At 55.5% G+C, this 20,886-nt stretch overlaps 2 protein-coding genes across 2 annotated transcripts; one reads left to right on the top strand and one right to left on the bottom strand.

Moving 5' to 3' along the window:
• Positions 1-2,584, top strand: TTC9B (tetratricopeptide repeat domain 9B). The gene is made up of 4 exons (XM_052656603.1): positions 1-24; positions 437-845; positions 1,412-1,594; positions 2,475-2,584. Exons 1-4 carry the CDS (start codon positions 1-3, stop codon positions 2,582-2,584), a joined length of 726 nt encoding a protein of 241 aa, XP_052512563.1.
• A 463-nt stretch (positions 2,585-3,047) lies between these two features.
• Positions 3,048-19,303, bottom strand: MAP3K10 (mitogen-activated protein kinase kinase kinase 10). The gene is made up of 10 exons (XM_052655528.1): positions 18,158-19,303; positions 14,221-14,401; positions 10,839-10,987; positions 10,182-10,357; positions 9,303-9,549; positions 7,225-7,341; positions 5,476-5,653; positions 5,252-5,364; positions 4,191-4,880; positions 3,048-3,463 (listed from the first exon to the last, which is right to left on the bottom strand). The coding sequence occupies exons 1-10, from the start codon at positions 18,837-18,839 to the stop codon at positions 3,141-3,143; spliced, it is 2,856 nt and encodes a 951-aa protein (XP_052511488.1). The 5' UTR covers positions 18,840-19,303; the 3' UTR covers positions 3,048-3,140.
• Between the last annotated feature and the right edge of the window lie 1,583 nt (positions 19,304-20,886).

Raw genomic sequence — 20,886 nt, 5'->3', positions numbered from 1 at the left:
ATGGATGAGGATACAGAATCACAGGTAATTTGGATGATTTGTCCAAGTCAACAACTAGTGAGAAAATAAGTAGGAATTTGGGCAGCTTGAATCCATGGCCTGTGTTCTTATCCAACTATGCCAGATGCCTACCGGTCTGAAAACCAGCTTTCCATGAGGTTATCTTCCTGCTCTTTCCCCCAGACTTGTTCCTTCCTCCTAGAAAGGTTCGGGAGCTCTGGGCATAGGGGAGGAGAGCAAGCAGCAGGGTGGGGAAGGTAAGAGGAGTGGGAAGAAGGGTTTTGAAGAGTGGGGTTTTGAGGGGTTTCTCTAGACCCATAGGGGGCAGCCGGAGTCGGCTGTCGGAGGTGCGGGGGCGGAGAAAGGGTGGGGACCAGCCCCGCGGGGGGCGATGCGGTAGCTGCGGCGGCGGCCGCAGGAGTTTCCCACAATGCAGCGCGGCGCGCTGTCCCCGGTGCTGATGCTCAGCGCTGCCCCGGAGCCTCCGCCGCGCCCGCCTCCCGCCCTTTCCCCGCCGGGCCCCAGCCCCCGCCATGGATCGGCCCGGTCCAGTCCTACCCCAGAAGCGTCGGGAGCCCTGGGTGCGGCGCTCGACAGCAGCCTGCGGGCCGCCGTGGCGTTTAAGGCGGAGGGTCAGCGCTGCTACCGGGAGAAGAAGTTCCGGGAAGCCATCGGCAAGTATCATCGAGCGCTACTGCAGCTGAAGGCGGCGCAGGGAGCCCGCCCTGGAGGCCTGCCCGCCCCCACCCCCGGGCCCGCCACCAGCCCCGGGCCAGCCCGCCTCAGCGAGGAGCAGCGGCGCCTGGTGGAGAACACAGAGGTGGAATGTTACGACTCTCTCACGGGTACGGCCGTCGGGGAGCGCAGAGGGTGCCTATGTGAGAGGGGCGGGACGTGAGAGGTACTCCTCAAGCCTTGGGGTTGGGGCTGGAGGCTTGAAGGCGTTAGGGCTGGGGTCTGTGAGGTGGGGGAAGAACTAAAAACTTGATTAGGGAGAGGTGTTGGGAGTCTAGGGATGGAAGGAGCTGGGATGCAGGAAATGGGCTTTGGGCTGCCACCTGCGAATCTCAGGTGAGAAAAACTTACCCTGGAGGAGTCATTCAAGGGCCCATCCCTCACCATCTCTGAGATCGCCCTTAGTACTCTCCCTAACAGACACCTCTCAGCTAAGGAAGCTCCGAGAGCCCCGCTGTGTGTTTTTCGCGCCCTCTAGCGGCGGCGCAGATTGATTCTGTCTTGATTGGTCAGAAGCTTGGCGTTTCCTGGTGGCCGGAGCAAGCCTGTAGGCTGGGCTCCGCCGTCTGAAACGGAAGGGATTGATTCTCTGGAGCCTGAAGGCCAGGCTCCTCGCGATCAGCCGAGGCCTCAGTGTCGACAGGCTGTGAGAGCGCCGGTTCCGGTGCTCCCGCAGCCTGCCTCCTGCAGTCGGAGCTGGTGAACTATGAGCGGGTGCGCGAGTACTGCCTCAAGGTGCTGGAGAAGCAGCAGGGCAACTTCAAGGCTACCTACCGCGCCGGCATTGCCTTCTACCACCTGGGTGACTATGCACGCGCCTTGTGCTACCTGCAGGAGGCCCGCAGCCGGGAGCCCACAGGTGGGTGGGAGCAAGTGAGGGTGGGAGAGAGGAGGAAACAAGGGAAGGAGCATGAGGGCAGAGCGGCTTCAGCGAGTGCTGTGCCCCCTACCCCACGCCCACTCTTTATCCATCTACTCCTCACACACACTCATCCACTCACCTGCCAGTGATTCGTGTCCACTCACCTGTCGTTCCTGGCATTCCCCCAACCACCTCTCAGCTCTTTGGCCATTAACCCACCCTGATACCTTCTGTTCACCTATTTAGTCACTTTCCTGGCCACTCACAACCTCTGCCCGCGGCCCCTCCACCGGCCTCCATCTCCATTTGCCTATCCCCCCTCAAACTCATTCACCTACTCACTAACCCATTCACACACTCACCTATTCATTCACCTTTCCTGGCAATGCCAGAAAATTAGCAGGGGGAGGGGTTGGCAGACATGGAGGCTTGTTCCTTGCCCGATGGGAGATCATAGGGTGTGTGTGTGTGCGTGCGCACACGCACATGGGGTGGAGGAGGCAGAAGACTCAGTTCTGTATTAATAACCAATGAAGTAGGAGCACAACAGGTGCATGGCCCAGGGTGTGAGGAGAGTTTTCCTCTAAGGGCTTTGGAGAGAACACACTTCCTCCAGTGTTGCTGGAGGGTGAGAAGTGCGACAGGAGTCTCTGAGCGCAGGCGTGCCTGGCTGAAGGCATGGCAGATACGAAAGTGTGGAGGTGTGACACGTCCTGCTCTGCCTGCTTGGCTGGGCTTTGTGAGAAGGGCTCTGGCGACACAGGCTGTGTGGGGGAGCCAGTGGAGGATGGGGACCATGACGTATGAGTCAAGGTGGTGCGGATGTCACCTGCTGCCCCAGGACACACAGATAATGCCTTGCCCGCCTCTCCTGCAGACACCAACGTCCTGCGCTACATCCAGCTGACTCAGCTCAAGATGAACCGCTGCAGCCTCCAGCGGGAAGACAGTGGGGCCGGGCCTGGGACTCGGGACGTCGTTGGCTGAGGCCAACCTGGGGGAGTGTCCCTACTCCCCCCTCCCCCCTCCCACCTCACCTCACCGTGTAACTTCCCCTGACTCATTCATACCGAGTTCTCTGGTAAAGCACTCATCACTGGTGACCATAACTTCTTTGTGTGGTATTCTTGTGGGGACAAGGGCCTAGGCTACACCCCCTGGACTCAGAAATCCAGAGAGGCCCGGGACGGAGCATGGGGGGTGCTGCGCCACTGGGGATCATCTAGGACCGGGGCCTGGGCCAGGGAAAGACACAGAGCCAAACGCGGTAGGGGGCAGGGGTTACCTTTAATGCTGCATTTTGTGCCGAATCCCCTATGACGCCCTGTCCCTGAGTACCCCTGCCCACCCTCCCCCCTACAGCAGGGCAGGCACAGGGCCCCACCCCTGGGGTACAAAGGAATAAATTAAGTGCCCTCCCTCCCCCCTTCCCCAATAAATAGTATCCTGCCCAGGGCCTCCCCTGCCGCGTGGCACGGTGGGCTGGGGCGGGGCCTGGGGCGCTACATTCAGGGCCGCCCAGGCGGGCGGCTGCGGGTAGGCCTCAGCGGGAGCCGTGGGCCCCGCACAGGGGCACTGTGCTGTCCTGGCTTTGCCCCTCCATGTCCATGTCGAGCAGCGTGGGCTGCATGCTGGGGAGCCCCGGGCTCTCTGGAGTGTCCGGCCTGCTGGGAGGCGAGATGCTGAGAGTCTGGCCGAAGGAGACCAGTTTCCAGGGGTCCAGGCGGGGACGGCTGGCAGCTGGCCGGGGCCTTGGGGCGAAGGTCAGGGTGGTGGGGCGACCCGGAAACTCAGGGGGCCGACGGCGGGCGGGGAACAGGGCCTGGGGGTCAGGCAGGCGGGGGAAGTCCAGGGGATCTCGAGGGCCTGGTAAGAGAGGATCGGAGGAGGTGAGTGGGGTGGGCCAGAGGGTGGTGTTTAAAAGGCAGGAGCATTTACATGAAGATTGGAATTGGACTTCTCTTGACAAAAAAATCTGATTTTGTTGGGCCCGCTGTCCAACGGGGTTTGGACCATTACCTTGCCACCCCCACCCGCCCCCACTCCTAACTGCTCACTCGTCTGGGTGCGACTCTGGGCAGCCCTTTCTCTCTCAGAGCCCGTCTCCTTGCTAGTACTCCCTCCTGCCTCTCCAACCCTGGGCAGGCTCTCCAAGACCCAGAGACACCTTAGGCAAGTTGCTGTCTGTGAATGGGGATTTCAGCGCCTCGCCACACAGGCCAGGATTAAACACAGTAATGGAAGAACCAGCAGCGCAGTGCCTTAGTTCCTTTCTGTTCTAATCATCTTTGTCCTGTTGATAAACTATAGGGCACGGGTACCTAACAGGTGTTAGCGCTAGTAATCGTTCCCATTAATGTCACCTGCCTGGCCCCTGGAGGCATTAGAGTTGCCACCCCTGCTTCCTCCTGCGTCTCAGTTACCCAGGAATCCACAAAGCCTCTTGAAGCAGTGGGGACCATGGGGACACTGACTCTCCTCACGCTAAGCAAGAGGACTCCGCGTCCAGCGGGTCCCTGCTGAGCTGGGACATAGAGCTTTGGCGGGGGCAAGGGAGATGGGCCCTTTTCTGAGCGTGTGGAGCCTCACTCACCAGGGCCGGGGCCCGTGGGCTCCGGCGCCCCCCGCTGCCCCAGCGCCCCATCCGACGGCGTCCGCCGGTGCCCGCGGCTCACAGCGCGCGCAGCCGTGACGTGGGTGGGTGTGAGCGACTGCCGGGGGTCCTTCTTGAAGCTCTCCAGCTCCAGGTCCACCAGGGGGTTGGTGCTGGGCTGGGGCGGGGGTGGGGAGGGTGGCGGAGAGGGCGCGGCCGGCGCAGCCTCGTCGCTGTCGGAGCGCAGCAGCGAACGCGTGGAGTTGCAGTCGGACACCGACGACAGTGACACAAGGGTGGCGGAGGGCGCCAGGCCCGGGCCGGGGGCCGCGTCGTCGCGGCGGCCGGGAGAGCGCCCGGTCGGGCTCAGGCCCCGCGGGAAGCGGCCGCCGCGGGGGAAGAAAAGGCCGTCGAGCCAGCGCCGCTGCTCCTCGCCTTCCGCCGCGCGCGCCTCGGCCACGTCGGCGCCCAGGCCCACGGCGCCCAGGAGCGTGGCGCAGCCCAGCAGCGCGAGCTCGCAGCGCCGCCGGGAGCCGTGCCCGAGCCGCGCGGGCGGCGCGGGCGGACCCGGCTCCCATGGCGCCCGCGCCCCCGGGGAGGGCTGGGCGGGCAGCGGCACCGTGAGGTAGGACGGGGTGGTGTAGGGGGACGGGGGCACGCTGTTGCCTTCGTCTGCCTCCGCAAACTCCTCTGCAACCGGAGAGGGCCGTCACTGGCCTCTGACTCACTTAACTCTGGGCCCGGGGCCCTTCGGCCCATCCCCCCACCCCGGGACTTGGAGGCAAGGGGTTGCCCTCAGTGACCCCACCAAGATCAGCAAGTCCCACTAAGCGTGGTTCTTGAGCATTTTTCCCCCCAACTCCCCTCCCCTTGGGAATGACCCCCACCACCCAGGGACCAGCTATCTCCCATTCCAGGAATGCGTCCTACCCTCTGGCCAGTGAAATCCGGCTCCCTCCGTGCAACCCTGGGGAATGGTCACCCCTTGGTCTTGGGTTATGTTCCCCTTTGCCAGGGAATGTCCCTCTCCCTCCCTTTTAAAGGCACCCTCACCCTCTTACCCATTTCATTGAGGCTGGCAAAGCCTGGGGCGATGGGTGTGTGTTTGGGGGATTTGCCCAGGTTGGGGGCACTTGATGACCACTGTTTGCTTCCTTCTCCCAGGGCTTTCAGCCTGCAGGGGGCACCAAAGTTGGGGGGGGGCAGTCATAGGCCGCCTGGCTGCCAAGGGCCTAGGAGAGAGGCACGGGGCGGGAGGCGGGGGGTCGCTCCATGCAGCCAGTACCTCTCCTCTCCACCAGCCCGTTCCTTCTGCAGCGTGGAGCTGGGCCCCCAGGTCCGGCCCTTCTTCTTGCCCCCGACCAGCTCTTCCTTCTTCAGGGGGGCGCTGCTGCGGCCCCACGTCCCACCGCCACCACTGCTGCTGCAGCTGGTGCTACAGCCACCACCATCCATGGGGGTCACTGGCCCAGAGAAGCCACTTGGTCACTGGGTCTCAACCTGTCCCAGTTGATCTCCAGCCTTACTCTCCCCACCTTGGTCTCACCCTCCACCTGGAAGCCCAAGGGAGCTGGGATTCTGACTCCAATCATGATCCTTCCCTGCTAGCCATCCTCACATAACTCCCTCCAGCTGTCGGGATGATGTCCTGGCTTCCTCGGTGTCATCACCTGTCACCCCTCACCGGTTAACTCTTCAGCCATCCCTTAATTCCCAAATGTTCACTAGCACCGTCTATGTGCCAAGCCCTGTGGGAGATGCTGAGAAGACAGCAGTGGTACGAGCAGACCAGACACCCTGCCCTGGCCCTGGAAGAGTTTACATTTTAGGGGCCGAGGACAGATGATCAACAGGAGTCACCCTAGGTTGCCACCTGAGTCGGGGGCTAGAAGGTGGTCAGCAGTGTGGGGCATGGAAAGCTGGTAGGGGGCTTGGGGAGTTAGGGACGGTCTGGTGTGTGAGAAGGAGAGATCTGAGCAGAGACTTGAAGAAGGTGAGGGAGGGATTCAGGGGGACGCAAGGCAGAGGGAGGAGCAGATGCCAAGTCCCTGTGGAGTGTTCTGGAACAGCCTGTCCCCTGCAGAGTCGACTGCTCTCTCCCCTCTGTTCCCATCACACGTTGAACATCCTGACCACCACGGTTCGGTCATTATTTGTCTCTGTGTCTGCCCAGGAGAATGACCTCTGAGTACAAAGCAGGTGCCCAAACAGCAGTGTGTGTCAGGGGTGGTGTGTGGGGCGAAGCCAGGGGTGAATGATGGAGCAGAATGGAGTGGGGAAGCTGACCGGGAATCCTTCACCTCCTCAGTGAACCCTGTACCTCTGCCATGCAGCTGACAGGCCATCTGCCCCATTCAAGGTCCCTGCCCTGGCCCAGCACCCTCGTCTCACCTGTCTCCCATCTTGACTCCTGCCCGCCTACAATCCCTACTCCTCATGGCAGTCAGAGGGAAAAGGTCAAGTTTCCTCCATCACTGCCTTGCTCACAGCCCTCCAGAGGCTCCCCCTCAGATTTTAGATAAAATCCAGATTCCTTATCCCCGCTCTTAAGGCCCAGGGCAATCCTCTCCTGCTGAACCCTTGACCATAAACTCACTGCTCTCCCTCCCATTCTTTCTACTTCATCCAAGTTGGCCTTCCCAGCTCATAATCAGCATACTTGTTCCTGCCTCTGGGCTTCCGCCTTTGCTGTTCCCTCTGCCAGGGACACTGTTCCTTCAGATCTCTGCATATGTTACTCCTCCTGACCATGCAGGTTCCTACTTAAACCTCAGCTTCTCTGACAGGCTTTCTTTGTGATTTAAAAATGGCAGCTCTTCTGTTTTAGTCCCTCCCCTGACTTCCTTGAGGGTGCGTATCACTACAGGAAATTATCCTGTTCACCAGTCTGTTTACTTGTTGTCCGTTTCCCCCAATGAGAACAAGGGAGGGGGGTCCTACCCGCCTGCCACCTTGATGTTGCTCTGGCTTGGTGCCAGGTATGTGCTCAGGGAAATCTGTTCACTGACTGGTCAAGGCCTTGGGAGATACTCACAGCGAATGGCCCTCAGCCGGGGAATGATGCTGGGGCTTGCGGGTGGGCTGGCCCCATCTGAGCCTTTCCGCTTGTCCAGGGTTGGAGAGGCCTGGACTGTGATCTTATGTTCAAAGCCTGCAAAAAGAAAGAGACTTTCCTAAGCACAGGGTTCCATGAGTAGCCAAAGAGAAGTTCCCTTTGAAGGAAGATAGAAGGAATGCCACCATTTCACATTCCTTAATGGGGTGGTTCTCAAAGTGTGTTCCCAGCAGCATCCACGTCAAGTGGAAACCTCTTGGAAATGCAGATTCTTGCTGCCCTCCCTGAATCAGGAACTGTGGGGGTGAGGTGCAGCAATCCAACCGCTGTGTAACAGTACCCAAGTTACCTCTGCTGCTCACTCAGGTTTGAGAGCCGCTGCCCCGAGGATCTAGGCTTGAGTGTCCAATATGGCAGCCATTAGCCACACATGGAAAAGCGCTTGAAATGTGGCTTGTGCAACCGAGGAACTGGAGAGTGTTACCTTTAGTTATTTAGTTGTAAGTAATTTAAATTTCCTTTTAAAAACAGATACTCAGTTCAGTCATTGGAAACATTTAAGTATGTTTGGAACAACTTTGGTATGTGAATCTGCTCTTTCAACTGTACATTTCATGAAACCTAAATATAGGTCAAGAAATTCTGAGGAAAATTTAGAGCCCAGATTGAGATGCACAAGAATATAAAATGAACTCAGGCATAAGAATGCCTGAGTGAAGTCGCTTCAGTCGTGTCTGACTCTGAGACCCCATGGACTGTAGCCTGCCAGGCTCCTCTGTTCATAGGGATTCTCCAGGCAAGAATACTGGAGTGGGTGGCCATGCCCTCCTCCAGGGGATCTTCCCAACCCAGGGATTGAACCTGACACTTTTACATCTCCTGCACTGGCAGGCAAGTGAGTTCTTCATAACTAGTGCCACCTGGCTTCCCTGGTGGCTGAGCTGGTGAAGAATCTGCCTGCAATGTGGGAGACCTGGGTTTGATCCCTGGGTTGGGAAGATCCCCTGGAGAAGGGAAAGGCTACCCACTGCAGTATTCTGGCCTGGAGAATTCTATGGACTGTATAGTCCATGGGGTCGCAAAGAGTTGGACACGACTGAGCAACTTTCACTTTCGGTGCCACCTGGGAAGCCCGTAAGATGCACGCTGGATTTCAAAGATTTAGTGTGGGAAAAAAGGTAAAATATCTTATTTTAAATTTTTCTTGTAATGACTACATGTGAATATTGGGCTAAACAAAATACACTATTAAAGTTAATTTCACCTGTTTCGCCCCGCCTTTTTTCCATATGGCTACTAAAAAATGTAAAATGACACATGCAGCCTGCCTTATTTCTGTTGGCTGGTGTTATTCTAGGCACTGCTATAGGGCTTGCAACTCTTGTAAGAGAAAGAATTATCAGCATGAAGTGCCTTCTGACGTTACCTAGGAAGCAGTCTCCCCCCCAAAAAAATCAAACTGGAAATTAAAACTGATTAAGCCTTGAGATCCAACTCTTAGGTTGAGCCATGTGAAACTTCTGTTTCTGTAGGTCAAAAATGGCTGAACACCAGCAATTTCACATGGTTTAACCTAATACCAATTAATAGGAAATTCAGGGGACAGAGGGACATGTTAAGAGATACCAGGGAGCTGCAAGCAGCAAAATCCAGACTATGGGAAATGCTCTGGGATAAATGAGGCAAGGAGGATAAAGAAGATTTAAAAAGATATTAAACAAATAGCTGGGAGACAAAACTATGAGGAAAAGTAAGGAAGTGACGGCCCTGAACATCAAGGCAGGCATTTACTCTTAGGGAATGGCAGGGGGATTGTTTGGAGGGGGCGTGTGCAGGCATCTGGGGTGGCTGTAGGGTCTCTCTGCTCTCCCGGGAGATTCTATTAATGCATTAAGCTATACAGTTGTTTGGGGGTCATTTTCTGTAGTTGTGATATATTTAGTAATAATAATAATAAAAAGGCTTGAAAAGTAAAGAAATAAAAGGAAGAGATGACCCCTGGGTTAGCGCTGCTCCCAGCGGCCTCTCGGGGCTGCTGAAGGGGCGTGGCCGGGTACCGGAGGGCAGGCTGATGTGGCTGCCGCCTTCCCGCAGCTTGAGCAGGCGGCTGCGCTTGAAGTTGCCCTTGCGTTTGCGGACCCGGGGCTTCTCCTGGCTCAGCTGGCACATGAGCAGGTGCAGCTCCCGCTCCACGATGTCCATCTCGCGCTCGGCCAGCTCCTGCTCGCGCCGCCGCAGCTGCTCCTCCTGGAAGCGCTGCTCCTGAGCCGCCCGCAGCAGCTCCTCTTCGCGGCTCCGGAGCTCCTGGGGAGGAGATGGGCGGCTTTCGGGGAGGGCTGGAGCTACCCTGCCCCCGGGGATGGTCCCGGGGCTGCTGGGCTTGGTTGGTGTCCTGCACAGGCCATCCTGCTGTAGGGCAAATTGGGGGCACAATCCAACTTACTCTTCACTAACCAGGTTGGGGGCCAGGGTACGAGGCTGTGTTGGCCCAAAGAAAGGGCTGGCTTTTCTTTCTTCTTCTTTTTTTTTTCCCCTCTCTTTTATTTTTAATTTTTGAAGTTTTCAATTTGGAAATCATCCACAAAAGCATCAGTGCATCCGACCCACTCACCATCCATCCAACTTCGACAGTTACTTTACAAATCTTTTTTCACGCATCACCTTCCTGCTCCTCTCTCCCTCTCACTTTTGCTGTGGGGTTTTAAAGCCAATTTCTAGACCTCATGCAGTGTCACCTGTAAGTACTTCAGGGTAGGGTGTCTTTTTCTTATCAATCTGCCAACAGGAGGCTGTCTTTCCTTAACATGTGAAAAAGGCTCCCTTACCCTGCATGGGACCCAAAGACCCCCGGGCTCAGGGGAAGGGACTCTGCCCCATCCATGGTATCAGAACTCGGGGATCTTGCTCCATCCCTCCCACCTCAACCCTGCCTTCACCTTCTCCTTGGTCCGGAGGTCATCGAACATGTGCTGAATCTCCAGCTTCCAGTCTTCCTGCAGCGAGTGAAAAGACTCCAACGGCATCTGGAACAGGGCTGACTGTTCGATGACTTCAAGTTGCTTCAAGATGCTGCCAAAATCTGGCCGCCCGTGAGGGTCTGGGTCCCAGCATTCTGGGGTTGGGGCGGGGAGGACAGCAGTGGGAGTGGAGATGTCAGTGGCCATGCTCTGGGGCATCAGCCTGCTCAGTGGAGGCAGGACTTTAAGGGACTGTGGACAAATAGCTCCCATGGAGCCTGGGGGAAGGAATTCAAAGCCACGTTCTTGGCAGCGTTTCACTTGGTGAAACTCTGGGGAGAGAAACTCAGGGACCTGTTCCCTGACTGGTGGTAGGATCAAGGGTCAGGGAGGAATCCCAGGGCCAGTGAATCCTAATAGACTGCCCTCAAGCACTGTGGGCTTGCCTGGCCAGAACAAAGGTCTGGAGGCCATGGAGGTCTGGAGACTGATCATGGTCCCATGGTTCCAGCCCCTTCTCCCTCACTCCTGGGCCCAATGGAATGGATGGGTGCGAAGGGGTGGATGGGTGTCTGGGCCTGAGGGCTCCTTGCCACCCCAAGCTGAGCCTACCCTCTCCACGGGGCCCTGGCTCACCCTCCAGTAGGCGGGCAAAGGGCTCGGGGCATGTGGAGGGAATGGGCAGAGTCAGCTTGTTCATAGCCACGCCATATGCCACGGCCAAGGCGTCGATTTCACGGTAGGGGACCTCACCCGTCAGCAGCTCCCAGAGCAGTACCCCGAAGCTGCAGGTGGGGGAGAGGGAGGGGTGATGCCAGAGCCCACCCTCATCCTCACCCACACCCCAGCCCTGCCTCCAGTCCCGTGGTGAGCCTCCCTCCCCCCAGCATCCAGCCCCAGCCAGTGAGGCCACAACTGGCTTTGACCTCCACAGCCTGATCTCAAACAGATGTGGTGGGGTTGGTCCTCTGGTGTCTCCTTTGCTCTGTCCCTCTTTCCTCTCCCCTGCCTGAAAACCTTCGGTGGGTTCCTTGTGCCCACTGGGCAAATCCACCCTGATCTTGCTGACCCTGCAGCTTCCCCCTCTAAACACTTGGCCCCTATACCAACCCCAGCTGCATCTCGCAGCCATGCTAAATAGTTGAACAAATCCTGTTTTTCCTAATCTCTGGCCTTTGCACACATTGTTCCCTTGGTTGAGAACACCCTTCCCCTTTGCCTAACTGTCCTTTAAGTCACAACTCAGGTGCCCTCTCTAACCAGGAAGGCTTCCTTGATTCCACAGCCTCCACATCTGGGTCGGAGGCCCCTTCACTACAGTTCCATTGAACCCTCTGCACTTACCTCTAAATACAAGTTAACACTATTTAACATTTACAGAACACTCACTCCAGGCCAGCATTACTCAAGTCTTGTAAGGCAGAAGGCACTCGGTATGACCCCTATTTTATCCAGTGAGTGGGTGCAGGCTCAGAGAGGTTAAGTTGTTTGCCTAAGGTCACACAGCTTGTAAGTGGTGGAGCCACACTGCACTCGGGCCCACCTGAAGCCCACAGCAGCTGCCTTGGCGGCTACACGTTCCAGAGCATGCATCACTATTACTGTCACCTGCAAGTTCCTCTTCTCCAGTAAACCGTGCTCCTTCTGGCTCCTCATCGGTGTTTTATGTAATGCCTAACACGGAGTGGATCCCCATGCTCCCCCATATCCAGGCATGCGTTCGTTCATCATACACTTATTAAACATCTGCTGTGTGCTAGGCACTGTTCCGGGTACTGGAATAAGATAGACACAGCCCCTGCCCTCATGCAGCTCACAGCCTCTCCTTTCTCAGTGACAGCTCTGGGAAATTTGAGCTGGAGGAATGCTGCCTGAAATAATTTTCCATCCTCCTTTGCATCAAAGTATGCCCATATGGCAAGGGTTCTGGCCAGTGGGATATGGAAGTGTGTAGTGCACAACTCGGAGAAGGCAATGGCACCCCACTCCAGTACTCTTGCCTGGAAAATCTCATGGCCGGAGGAGCCTGGTAGACTGCAGTCCATGGGGTCTTGAAGAGTCGGACACGACTGAGCGACTTCACTTTGACTTTTCACTTTCATGCATTGGAGAAAGAAATGGCAACCCACTCCAGTGTTATTGCCTGGAGAATCCCAGGGATGGGGGAGCCTGGTGGGCTGCCGTCTATGGGGTCGCACAGAGTCAGACATGACTGAAGTGACTTAGCAGTAGCAGCAGTGTGCAACTAATTTCCAAAAAGTCTCCTTAAAGGGATGGGGTCCCCTTTCCTCTTTTCTCCTTCCTACTGGTTGGAATACAGACAATAAAAGCTGGAGCTCAAGCAGCCATCCTGGACCATGAAGCAGCCTTGGGAATGGAGGCCATATAAGGTGGAGGAAGATAACAGTGGATTGTAAGTGTAGGTGGCTGGACCCCAACCCCTCTACCTCTTCTACATCTCTGGAAACTTGTGGGGATGTTTTGATTGCCCAATGTGAATGACACCCCTATTAAAAACCCTAAAATAGGACTCTGAATTCCTAATAGTATATCAGTCCTGGGCTTTTACATGACAGCAAAAGCATCCATATTATTTTTATTTTGGGTTTTCTGCTCTTTGTCACTGAAATATGGCTTCTATAAATGTTTGGGATCATAAATGAATGCCTTATGTGAAGCAAGACTAAACTTCCCCCCAAGGGCTGTGCTGCTCTAGTTGAGACTTGCTGTCTGATCTGTCTGCCCCAGGACCATGACTTTGCTGCTTGCTCCATCTGGAGCCTCAGCTGGGGACTGACCTGGGTTTGGCTTCCTCCCAAGAGAAGGCTGAGTTTCTGCTGTCACCAGGTCCTGCGGGTGACAAACAGCCACCTCACTGGCCTCCTGCCCCCTCTCCTGCCCCTGAAGTCCATCAGCCGAGGGAGCCTTTGTGATGCTCCATCAGATCATGTCATTCACAAATGACTCCAGTGGTTTTCCAATGCATTTGGAATAAACCTAGAGTCCGCTCCTTTCTCTGCGGAGCCCTCGGCTCTCTCTTTCCTCCGTCATTTCCCACGAATTTCCTCCCGGCCTGCTCTGCTCCAGCTATGTGTCCTTTTCTGGAACATGTCATGCCTGTTCTCACCTCAGTATTTCCTTTGTGGCAGCTGCTCCCCCTGCCTGGGAAGCTTCTTCCCCTAAACTCTGCATGACTGGCTCCTTCTCATCATCCAGAACCAGGCTCGAGTGCCATTTCTCATAAAAACCTTCCCCAAAGTCATCACCAGACCGCAGAGTGTTTTTCAGTTAGCTTCTTAGCTCGTAATACTGTCTAATCCTTTATCTGGTGGGTTAACTTATTATTAACTTATTATTTATTAAAAATTATTTTACAATTTTCTTAACTTAAAAACAGCCTTTTCAGCTCCACATGTATGTATGTGAAAGTGAAGTGAAAGTTGCTCAGTCGTGTCTGACTCTTTGTGACCCTTTGGACTGCAGCCAGCCAGACTCCTCAGTCCATGGGCAAGAATACTGGAATGGGTTGCCATGCCCTCCTCCAGGGGCTCTTCCCGACCCAGGGATTGAACCCATGTCTTCTGTGTCTCCTGCACTGCAAGGGATTCTTTTCCCACTGAACCATTATGGAAGCCTGTGTATGTATGTATTATTTCTGTGGGCAGCAGTTTTTATATGCTGCTGTATCCCCTGAGCCCAGGGCAGCTGGATGAATGAATGAATGAATGGTTACCTATAAAGCTCTCAGTTTCCTGTCTGAGGAGTGGGGGCCATGTCATGGATGGCGTTTTGAGGGTCTTTGGTGCTGACAGCTATCTTTATACCACTTCTGCTAGCAGAGCAGGCACCTGCTTTGGTGCTCATCTGCTGGTCTGACCTTGCTGGTGGCCCCCGGACCCAGATCCCAGCTCCCAGAGGCTGTGGCAGCCAGTCCCTCCCACTCTGCCCTTCTCCCCCTTCCTCCCTCCTCCACTCCCAGGAGGCCTCCCCTCCCCCTGCCCCACCCCACCGTCAGCACCTCCAGACGTCACTGCTTTTGGAGAAGAGGGAGAGACGGATAACCTCCGGGGCCATCCAGGCGTACGTCCCCGCAGCGCTCATTTTAGTGGTCTTGTGCCACTCGCGGGCGAGGCCAAAGTCCGTGATCTTGAGCACCGTGTCTGCGAGGTTGTGGTTCTCTATGGCCTCCAGGATGAGGACTGCAGGGTGGAAAGAAAGGGGGGTCATCCTGGATCTGCTTGGCTGCAGACCTGTGTCCTACCCCCACCTCACCTGGAATCTCCTATTTGTTCTCTCCCTGTCACCGTGGGTCGCCCCCTTCTGCAGTAGCTCCTTCCCAGGTCAGAAGCCCATGAACCCTTTCCTCCGGGTCTAATCGCTGCCTTAGCCTCCCATCAAGGGCTGGGGGGCTTCTCCTGAGTTCACTGGCCTCCTGAGTCTAACCTGGGCTCCCAGGAGTTCAGTGAAAGGTTGATAGCCATGCCCTTGGTTCTCCTTGGTCTACGTCTCAGACTCCCAACCACCCCAGAAGTGGCAACTGCAGACATGAGCAGGAGGGGATGGTTTTCCTTCCCCTTTTGTCACCTGCTGTGGGGCCTTCGTGGCCCCAGTTCTACTCTTTTATTCATCACACTCTTTGCCATGTGACTTTGAAGTTCTTTCCACTACAGAGGCAGCATGTATCTCCCCATCCTTTACTTTGGGTTGGCTGTATGACTCAACTGGTCTGATAAAATGAGGCAGAAGAGACAGAGTGCCAGTTCCAAGACCCAGCCTCTCATATCTGCTTGCCCTCTTGCCCTTCTGCTATCACCACGACAACATGCCCTGGCTAGCCTGCTGGTCCAAGGAAGATGAGCCCCAGCTAAATCAGTTTACCTCCAGCAGGCCTGCAAATGTATGAGCAGTAACGAAGGACACTGAGTTTTAAGACACCAAGTTTGCCAGGTGTGTGTGTGGGGTGGTTTGTTACACAGCAGTATTATAACAAAATCTGACTGACAGATCTATCCCCCAAGCATATTGAATGGTTCCAACTTACTTGCTGCCTAGAGTGATTACTAACAACAGTAACAATCATGGCCAGTGTTTATCAAGAGCCTATTAAATGGCAGGTACAGGGCTAAACCCTTTAAACAAATTAACTAGCAAGCAACCCATTTTATTGACAAGCAAACTGAGGCTCTGGCATGTGACTCTACCTTCTAGAAGTCTTCCCTTCTCAAGTCACCAACTCCTGTTTGTGGTGTGACCCTGTGACACAGGGAACACTCCATGGTCTTACACTTTATTTCTCCCATGCTGGGCCTAATTCAATTCACTTACATATATATATACTATACACACTATATATATATATATATATATATATATTATACACACTATATATATATATATATATAGTATAGTATAATATATAGTTAGTTAATATATATAATATATAGTATAATTTATAATATACATTAATACAATATACTATAAATATATATTATATACTATATTAATATATAATATAATATATAGTATAGCTTTGTATAGCTTTATATAGTACTTATATAACATACATATATACTATACAGCCCATGGAATTCTCCAGGTCAGAATACTGGAGTGGGTAGCCATTTCTTTCTCCAGGGGATCTTCCCAACCCAGGGACTGAACCCAGGTTTCCCACATTGCAGGTGGATTCTTTACCACCTGAGCCACAAGGGAAGCCCATGCTATATATATGTTATATATATATAACTTAATTATATATGTATATATAATTATGTTACCCCTGCTTAAGACCCTCTAATGGCTTCTACTACATTGAATAAAATATCCAAAGTCTTCACCATAGCCCCTCAAGATTGACGTGATCTGGCCCTTCTACTTTTACGACCTCATCTCCTCCTTCTGCCTGACTCCTGCTCTTCCAGGCACCTTAGGACCTTTGCCCTACCCGGGTCTTCATAAAGCTGTGTCCTATGGGTTCAGGTCTCTGCTCAAATGTTGCCTTCCTGGACCATCTGATCTAAAGAGCTCCCTCTGCCCCATTCTTAATCTGCTTTACTTGCTTCAGAGCCCTTGATACTCTGAAATTTTGTTATCTATCTAAACATCAACCATCTATTTCTGCCCACTAGAATATAACTTCCATAAGTGAGTGTGTGGGGTAATCTTATCTTGTTCACTTCTGTAATCCCCAGAGCCCAGGACAGTGCCTACACTTAATTCTGCTTCAGAATTATTAGTTGAATGAACCAATGAATGAATGACATCAGATGAGGAGTTCCTCAGGGGAGGCTAAACGGGGGAAGCTGTGCTGTGGAGGCCCTGTTTCCTCTGTCTCACGCATGCGTCAGTCCCAGTGCCCAATCAGGAAGCCAGGCTAAGGGCCCTACTAACCCTTGTCCAAGTGGCATTGGCTACAGAGAAATTTGGGGCCATGGGAGCATGTCCTTACACCCCACCTGCAGGCTGTGAATCAGCAGGGCAGCGGCGGGGAGGGACTGAGAAGGGACCCCGGGCTTCAAGAGGAGCGTGTTGGCAGTCCTGCCTCCATTTACCCAGAATTTCAGCATTAGAGCGTGATTGTCAAAGAGGACGGGGGCCGTCTGTCTGTCTTGCTCAATTCCCCGGCCCTGGCGCAGGACTGGTCACACCCTGGGCACATGGTAGCTGTCTGTTGAGTGAATGCCAGACCTGGAAAGTGAGGAAGACCCCATCCCTCTACTCCAGGGGCTCACAGAAAAATAGTGATGTGGAGTCAAACATTTCAAGATGAAGAACTGACATGAATCAGAAACAGATGAGACGTGAGGGTTGAGGGCAAAGAGAAAACCCTCCCATATTATGTGAGGGCAGGGAACATGTTGGCCTCACTCACAATGGACCTCTCTTTCTTAGTGTACGATCTGATCCAGTAAATACCAAACGGCAGAATAAACAAATCAATGCAGACAAGAAAGGAAGTGACATGGGGCAGAGGAAGGATGGGAGAGCCAGAAAGGTAGGATTTTTCTTTCCCTGCTGTGTCCTAACAGTCAGGACAGGATCTGGTACCCAACAGGTGCTCAGGAAATATCCAGGAAATGAATGAAACCCCTAGATGGTGAGTGCCATAAGGGAAGAAACCATGGCTGTTTTGGTCCCTGTTGGGCTTCAACGTAATAGCTACTCAGTTAATATTAACTGACATCATGAGAAGCTGGTTGATCTAGATGTAAGTTCTGGGGAACCTTGCCTTCCATCTGGCCCCAGTTCTCTGTCAACCAACCAATCAACTTTTGAGAGTCTTATGATAGGTCAGGCAGCCTGGAAGCTTTTACATAAGCCACATCCCTTTTCTTCCTCCTCCTCTTTCCCAGTTTGTCTTGGCTAGCTGGGACAGAGGCCCAGGAGGACACCAGGAAGTGGTTCTCAACTGAGGGCTATTTTGCCCTACAGAGGACTTTGGCAATGTCTGAAAACATTTTTGGTTCTCCTAACTGGGGGGTGGGGAATGCTAATGGCATCCAGTGGGTAGAGGCCAAGGATGCAACTCCATAACTTACAGCACCCAGGTCAGCCCCTCTGCAACCCTCCGGTGCCAAATGTCCATAGCACTGAGGCTGAGAAACCCTGACTCTGGGCCAGGCTCTTTCTGCCTCTGCCTGGTGGACTATGGTAGCGCTGGACTGTAAGGGCCATGAGGGCAGGCCCTGTACCTGTCCTGTTCTTAGCAGGGAACACAGGGCCTGTCACAGTGTTCATGGATACATGTTTATAGAGCTACTGTGACTGTAGTCTTCAACCTTTCTGGGCTTCCTTTTCCTCCCTTAATGGGACAAGGACTGTCTCACCCAGCCCTGAAGGTATACTGCTGCCCCCTCTTGCCCCAGCCAAGATTTTCTGGTGTCCCCCTCCCACCACCAAGGCTTGGCCTCACAAGGTTCAGTGGAAGCAAGTTTTTGGAGGAGGACACCACTTACTGTTGATGGACTTGAGGTCCCGGTGGATGATGGGCACAGGGGCATCATTGTGTAGGTAGTTCATGCCCCGGGCCACCTGCACAGCCCAGTTGACCAGCACGTGAGGGGGCACCCGGCGCCCTGCCAGCACCCTGCTCAGGGCGCCCCCTCTGGCATATTCCATCACCAGGCAGAGGTGTGGGGGGCTGAGGCAGGCGCCCCTGAGGGCAATGATGTTGGGGTGCTGTAGGGCTCCGAAGAGTCGGGCCTCCTGGCGCACCTGCTCTGCTGTCACTGCCGGGTCCCGTTCAGGGTCCAGCCGGGCGGCCTTGACCGCCACCTCCTCGCCTCGCCACAGGGCCCGATAGACCTTGCCAAAGCCCCCGACGCCGATGATCTCCTCTAGCTGCAGCTCGTGGAAGGGGATCTCCTGGGGCAGCTGGAGGCCGGCGGGGGCGGCGGGGGTGCCGAGGGCCACGTAGTTGCTGGGGAAGACGCCCACACGACCGCTGGGTAGCTGCCCGGTCCACCAGCCCTCGTCGCCCGACACGGCACAGTCCTGGGAAAGCACCTGGACGCGGTCGCCCCTCCGCAGGGTCAGCTCCTCGTCGCCCGCCGCCTCGTAGTCGAACACTGCGGTCCAGACGGGCCCCGCGGGGGTCGTGCCCCACTCCTTGGCCGCCCCCCACTCCTCCTCCTCCATGGGGGAGGGGCCGGGGGCTGCGGGAGGCCGCTTCACACAGTCTGCCCGCGGGATGCAGAGGGCGGGCCCCGGCGGCCAGGATGGGGGGCAGTCCCTGCGGATTCTAGGGGACTCCTGGGGGCCATGGCTGGGGGGCCCTCCATAGGAGCAAGAAAAAGCCTCTTTAAAAGGGCAGGGTCGTGCCCCCTGATTCAGCTGTCCAGGCAGGGTGGGGTGGGGGAAGGGCAGCGGGTTCACCTGTCCCCCCTAAACGTCAGGGCGCTAAGAAGGCCTGGCCGCGCGGCTGCCGAATTCCTGCCGGGGTCCGCCGGTGGGGGACGAGGGTGAGGGAAGCAGGCAGCCCCCTTCCCCGCGCCTCTCACCCCGCGCAGCTCCACCGGCGGCCCCCGGCTCCGCATCCCGGGCCACAACCTCCGGGCGGGGCGGGGCTGGCGGGGCTCCGGGGGCGCCCGCCCCAGGACGGGGTGGCGCGCCCCTCAGCCTCCTCACGCGCGGGGCGGCCGGGCGGCCCTCATCCTCAGCACCGGCCTCCCGGTTGGCCCCAGCCCCTGCCCCCGCCCGCGCCGCTTCCCGGGGCCGCCGGCGGTGCCTGAGTGACGTGCTCGCTGCCGCCGCGCCGCGGTGCCGCCTGGGAGTTGTAGTCTCCGGCAGCGCGGCTTCGAAGTCCGTCCCTGTCCCTCAGTCTCCAGAGCCTGACTGCCGGCCTCGGGCCGAAGTGGGGACTACGCGGGGCCGAAGGAATCCTCCCGGGTAGATAAGCCTGGCCTCGGACCCTCCCTGGGACGTGGTGGGCCGGACGCCTGGAGGAGGAGAGGAGGAAAGGGCCGAGCGCTCCTCACAGTCCCTTCGAGGGCCGCGGCCCAAGGTGGGGTTGACGGTGACTGACGCGCTTCGCAAAGGGAAAAGTAGGAGCTGGGTGAATGGTGGTTACTGCCCCAAGCCTCTAACGCGGCCGGGACGAGGTCCCCACGGCTGGACTGCCCCTCGGGGGCCCGACCCGAGGTGCACGCCGGGAAGTGTCCGTTCGGACTACGCGCCGGACCGGCGCTGTGGGGAGGCAGCCCCCCGGAGAGCTCCCACAAGCTCGCGGGTCGGGCTGACAGTGAGGCCTCTGCTGGGAAGACGGGGCTGGGAGGATGTGTGGAGTGTCCCTGAGGAAATCACCGCCACATCTGCTTTCCCCACCAGCCCTGGGTTGCTCTGCCTCCACAGTCACAATTCGAGAATCCCCGCCTTTCATAATGGGAACTTCAATTTACTGAGGCTTAATATGTATCTTATTGCTAAGTGCCTGCACACACGGTAGTACTAAATGCTCTCAAAGCCCCATTCTACAGATGACACCTAGGGAAGTAAAGTGTCTTGTCCAAGGTCACAAATGTAAATGGCAAAGCAACAATTAAAGACAGATTTTTAAATGGAAACCCACCACGCCCGCAACGACAGTAATGATTAAAAAAAAAAAAGCGCCATGCCTTCCCATTTAAAGAGTGGGTAAACAGTCCTGCAGAGGTTCGGCGAATTGCTCAAGATCCGAAAGCTTGTAAGCAGCAAAATTCTGGATCTTTTCACTAAGCCTCTCCTGACTGGTATGGGGATCTGGCGGGAGGAGAGAAGAGGACTATGACCGGCTCTGGTGCCTGAACCTTAGAGAACTGCCCCACAGTCTCCTGGGAAATTGTTCCCCGCTCAGAGGGAAAAGGGTACCTGCTCTCCTGGCTACCTGTGAGGGAAGCTCAGGAATTCTCAAGAATTCCTTGCTTGTTACAAGAGAGGCCCCAGCTTCTTGAAGACAGGTCTTGCTGCTATAACTTGATACATGCTTTCCTGAAAAACCTGTAGTTATGCAAAACAGTGCATGTTAAAAATAAAAAGGCTTTATGGGGAAAAACAGAATTAGGGACAGCTTGCTGAAAACAAGTATATGCAACTGTATAATGAGTTATACAAAACCAGTAACGAGTTCCAATAAAAATGTGCTCAGCCATCCCATTCTTTTTGACCCCATGGACTGTAGCCCACCAGGCTCCTCTGTTCAGGGGATTTC

The sequence above is a fragment of the Budorcas taxicolor genome, chromosome 18 (assembly GCF_023091745.1).
Source record: "Budorcas taxicolor isolate Tak-1 chromosome 18, Takin1.1, whole genome shotgun sequence".
NCBI classification, from domain to species: Eukaryota; Metazoa; Chordata; class Mammalia; order Artiodactyla; family Bovidae; genus Budorcas; species Budorcas taxicolor.
The sequence above is the reverse complement of the archived record's forward strand: the minus strand, read 5'-3'. Positions and strand labels throughout refer to the sequence as shown.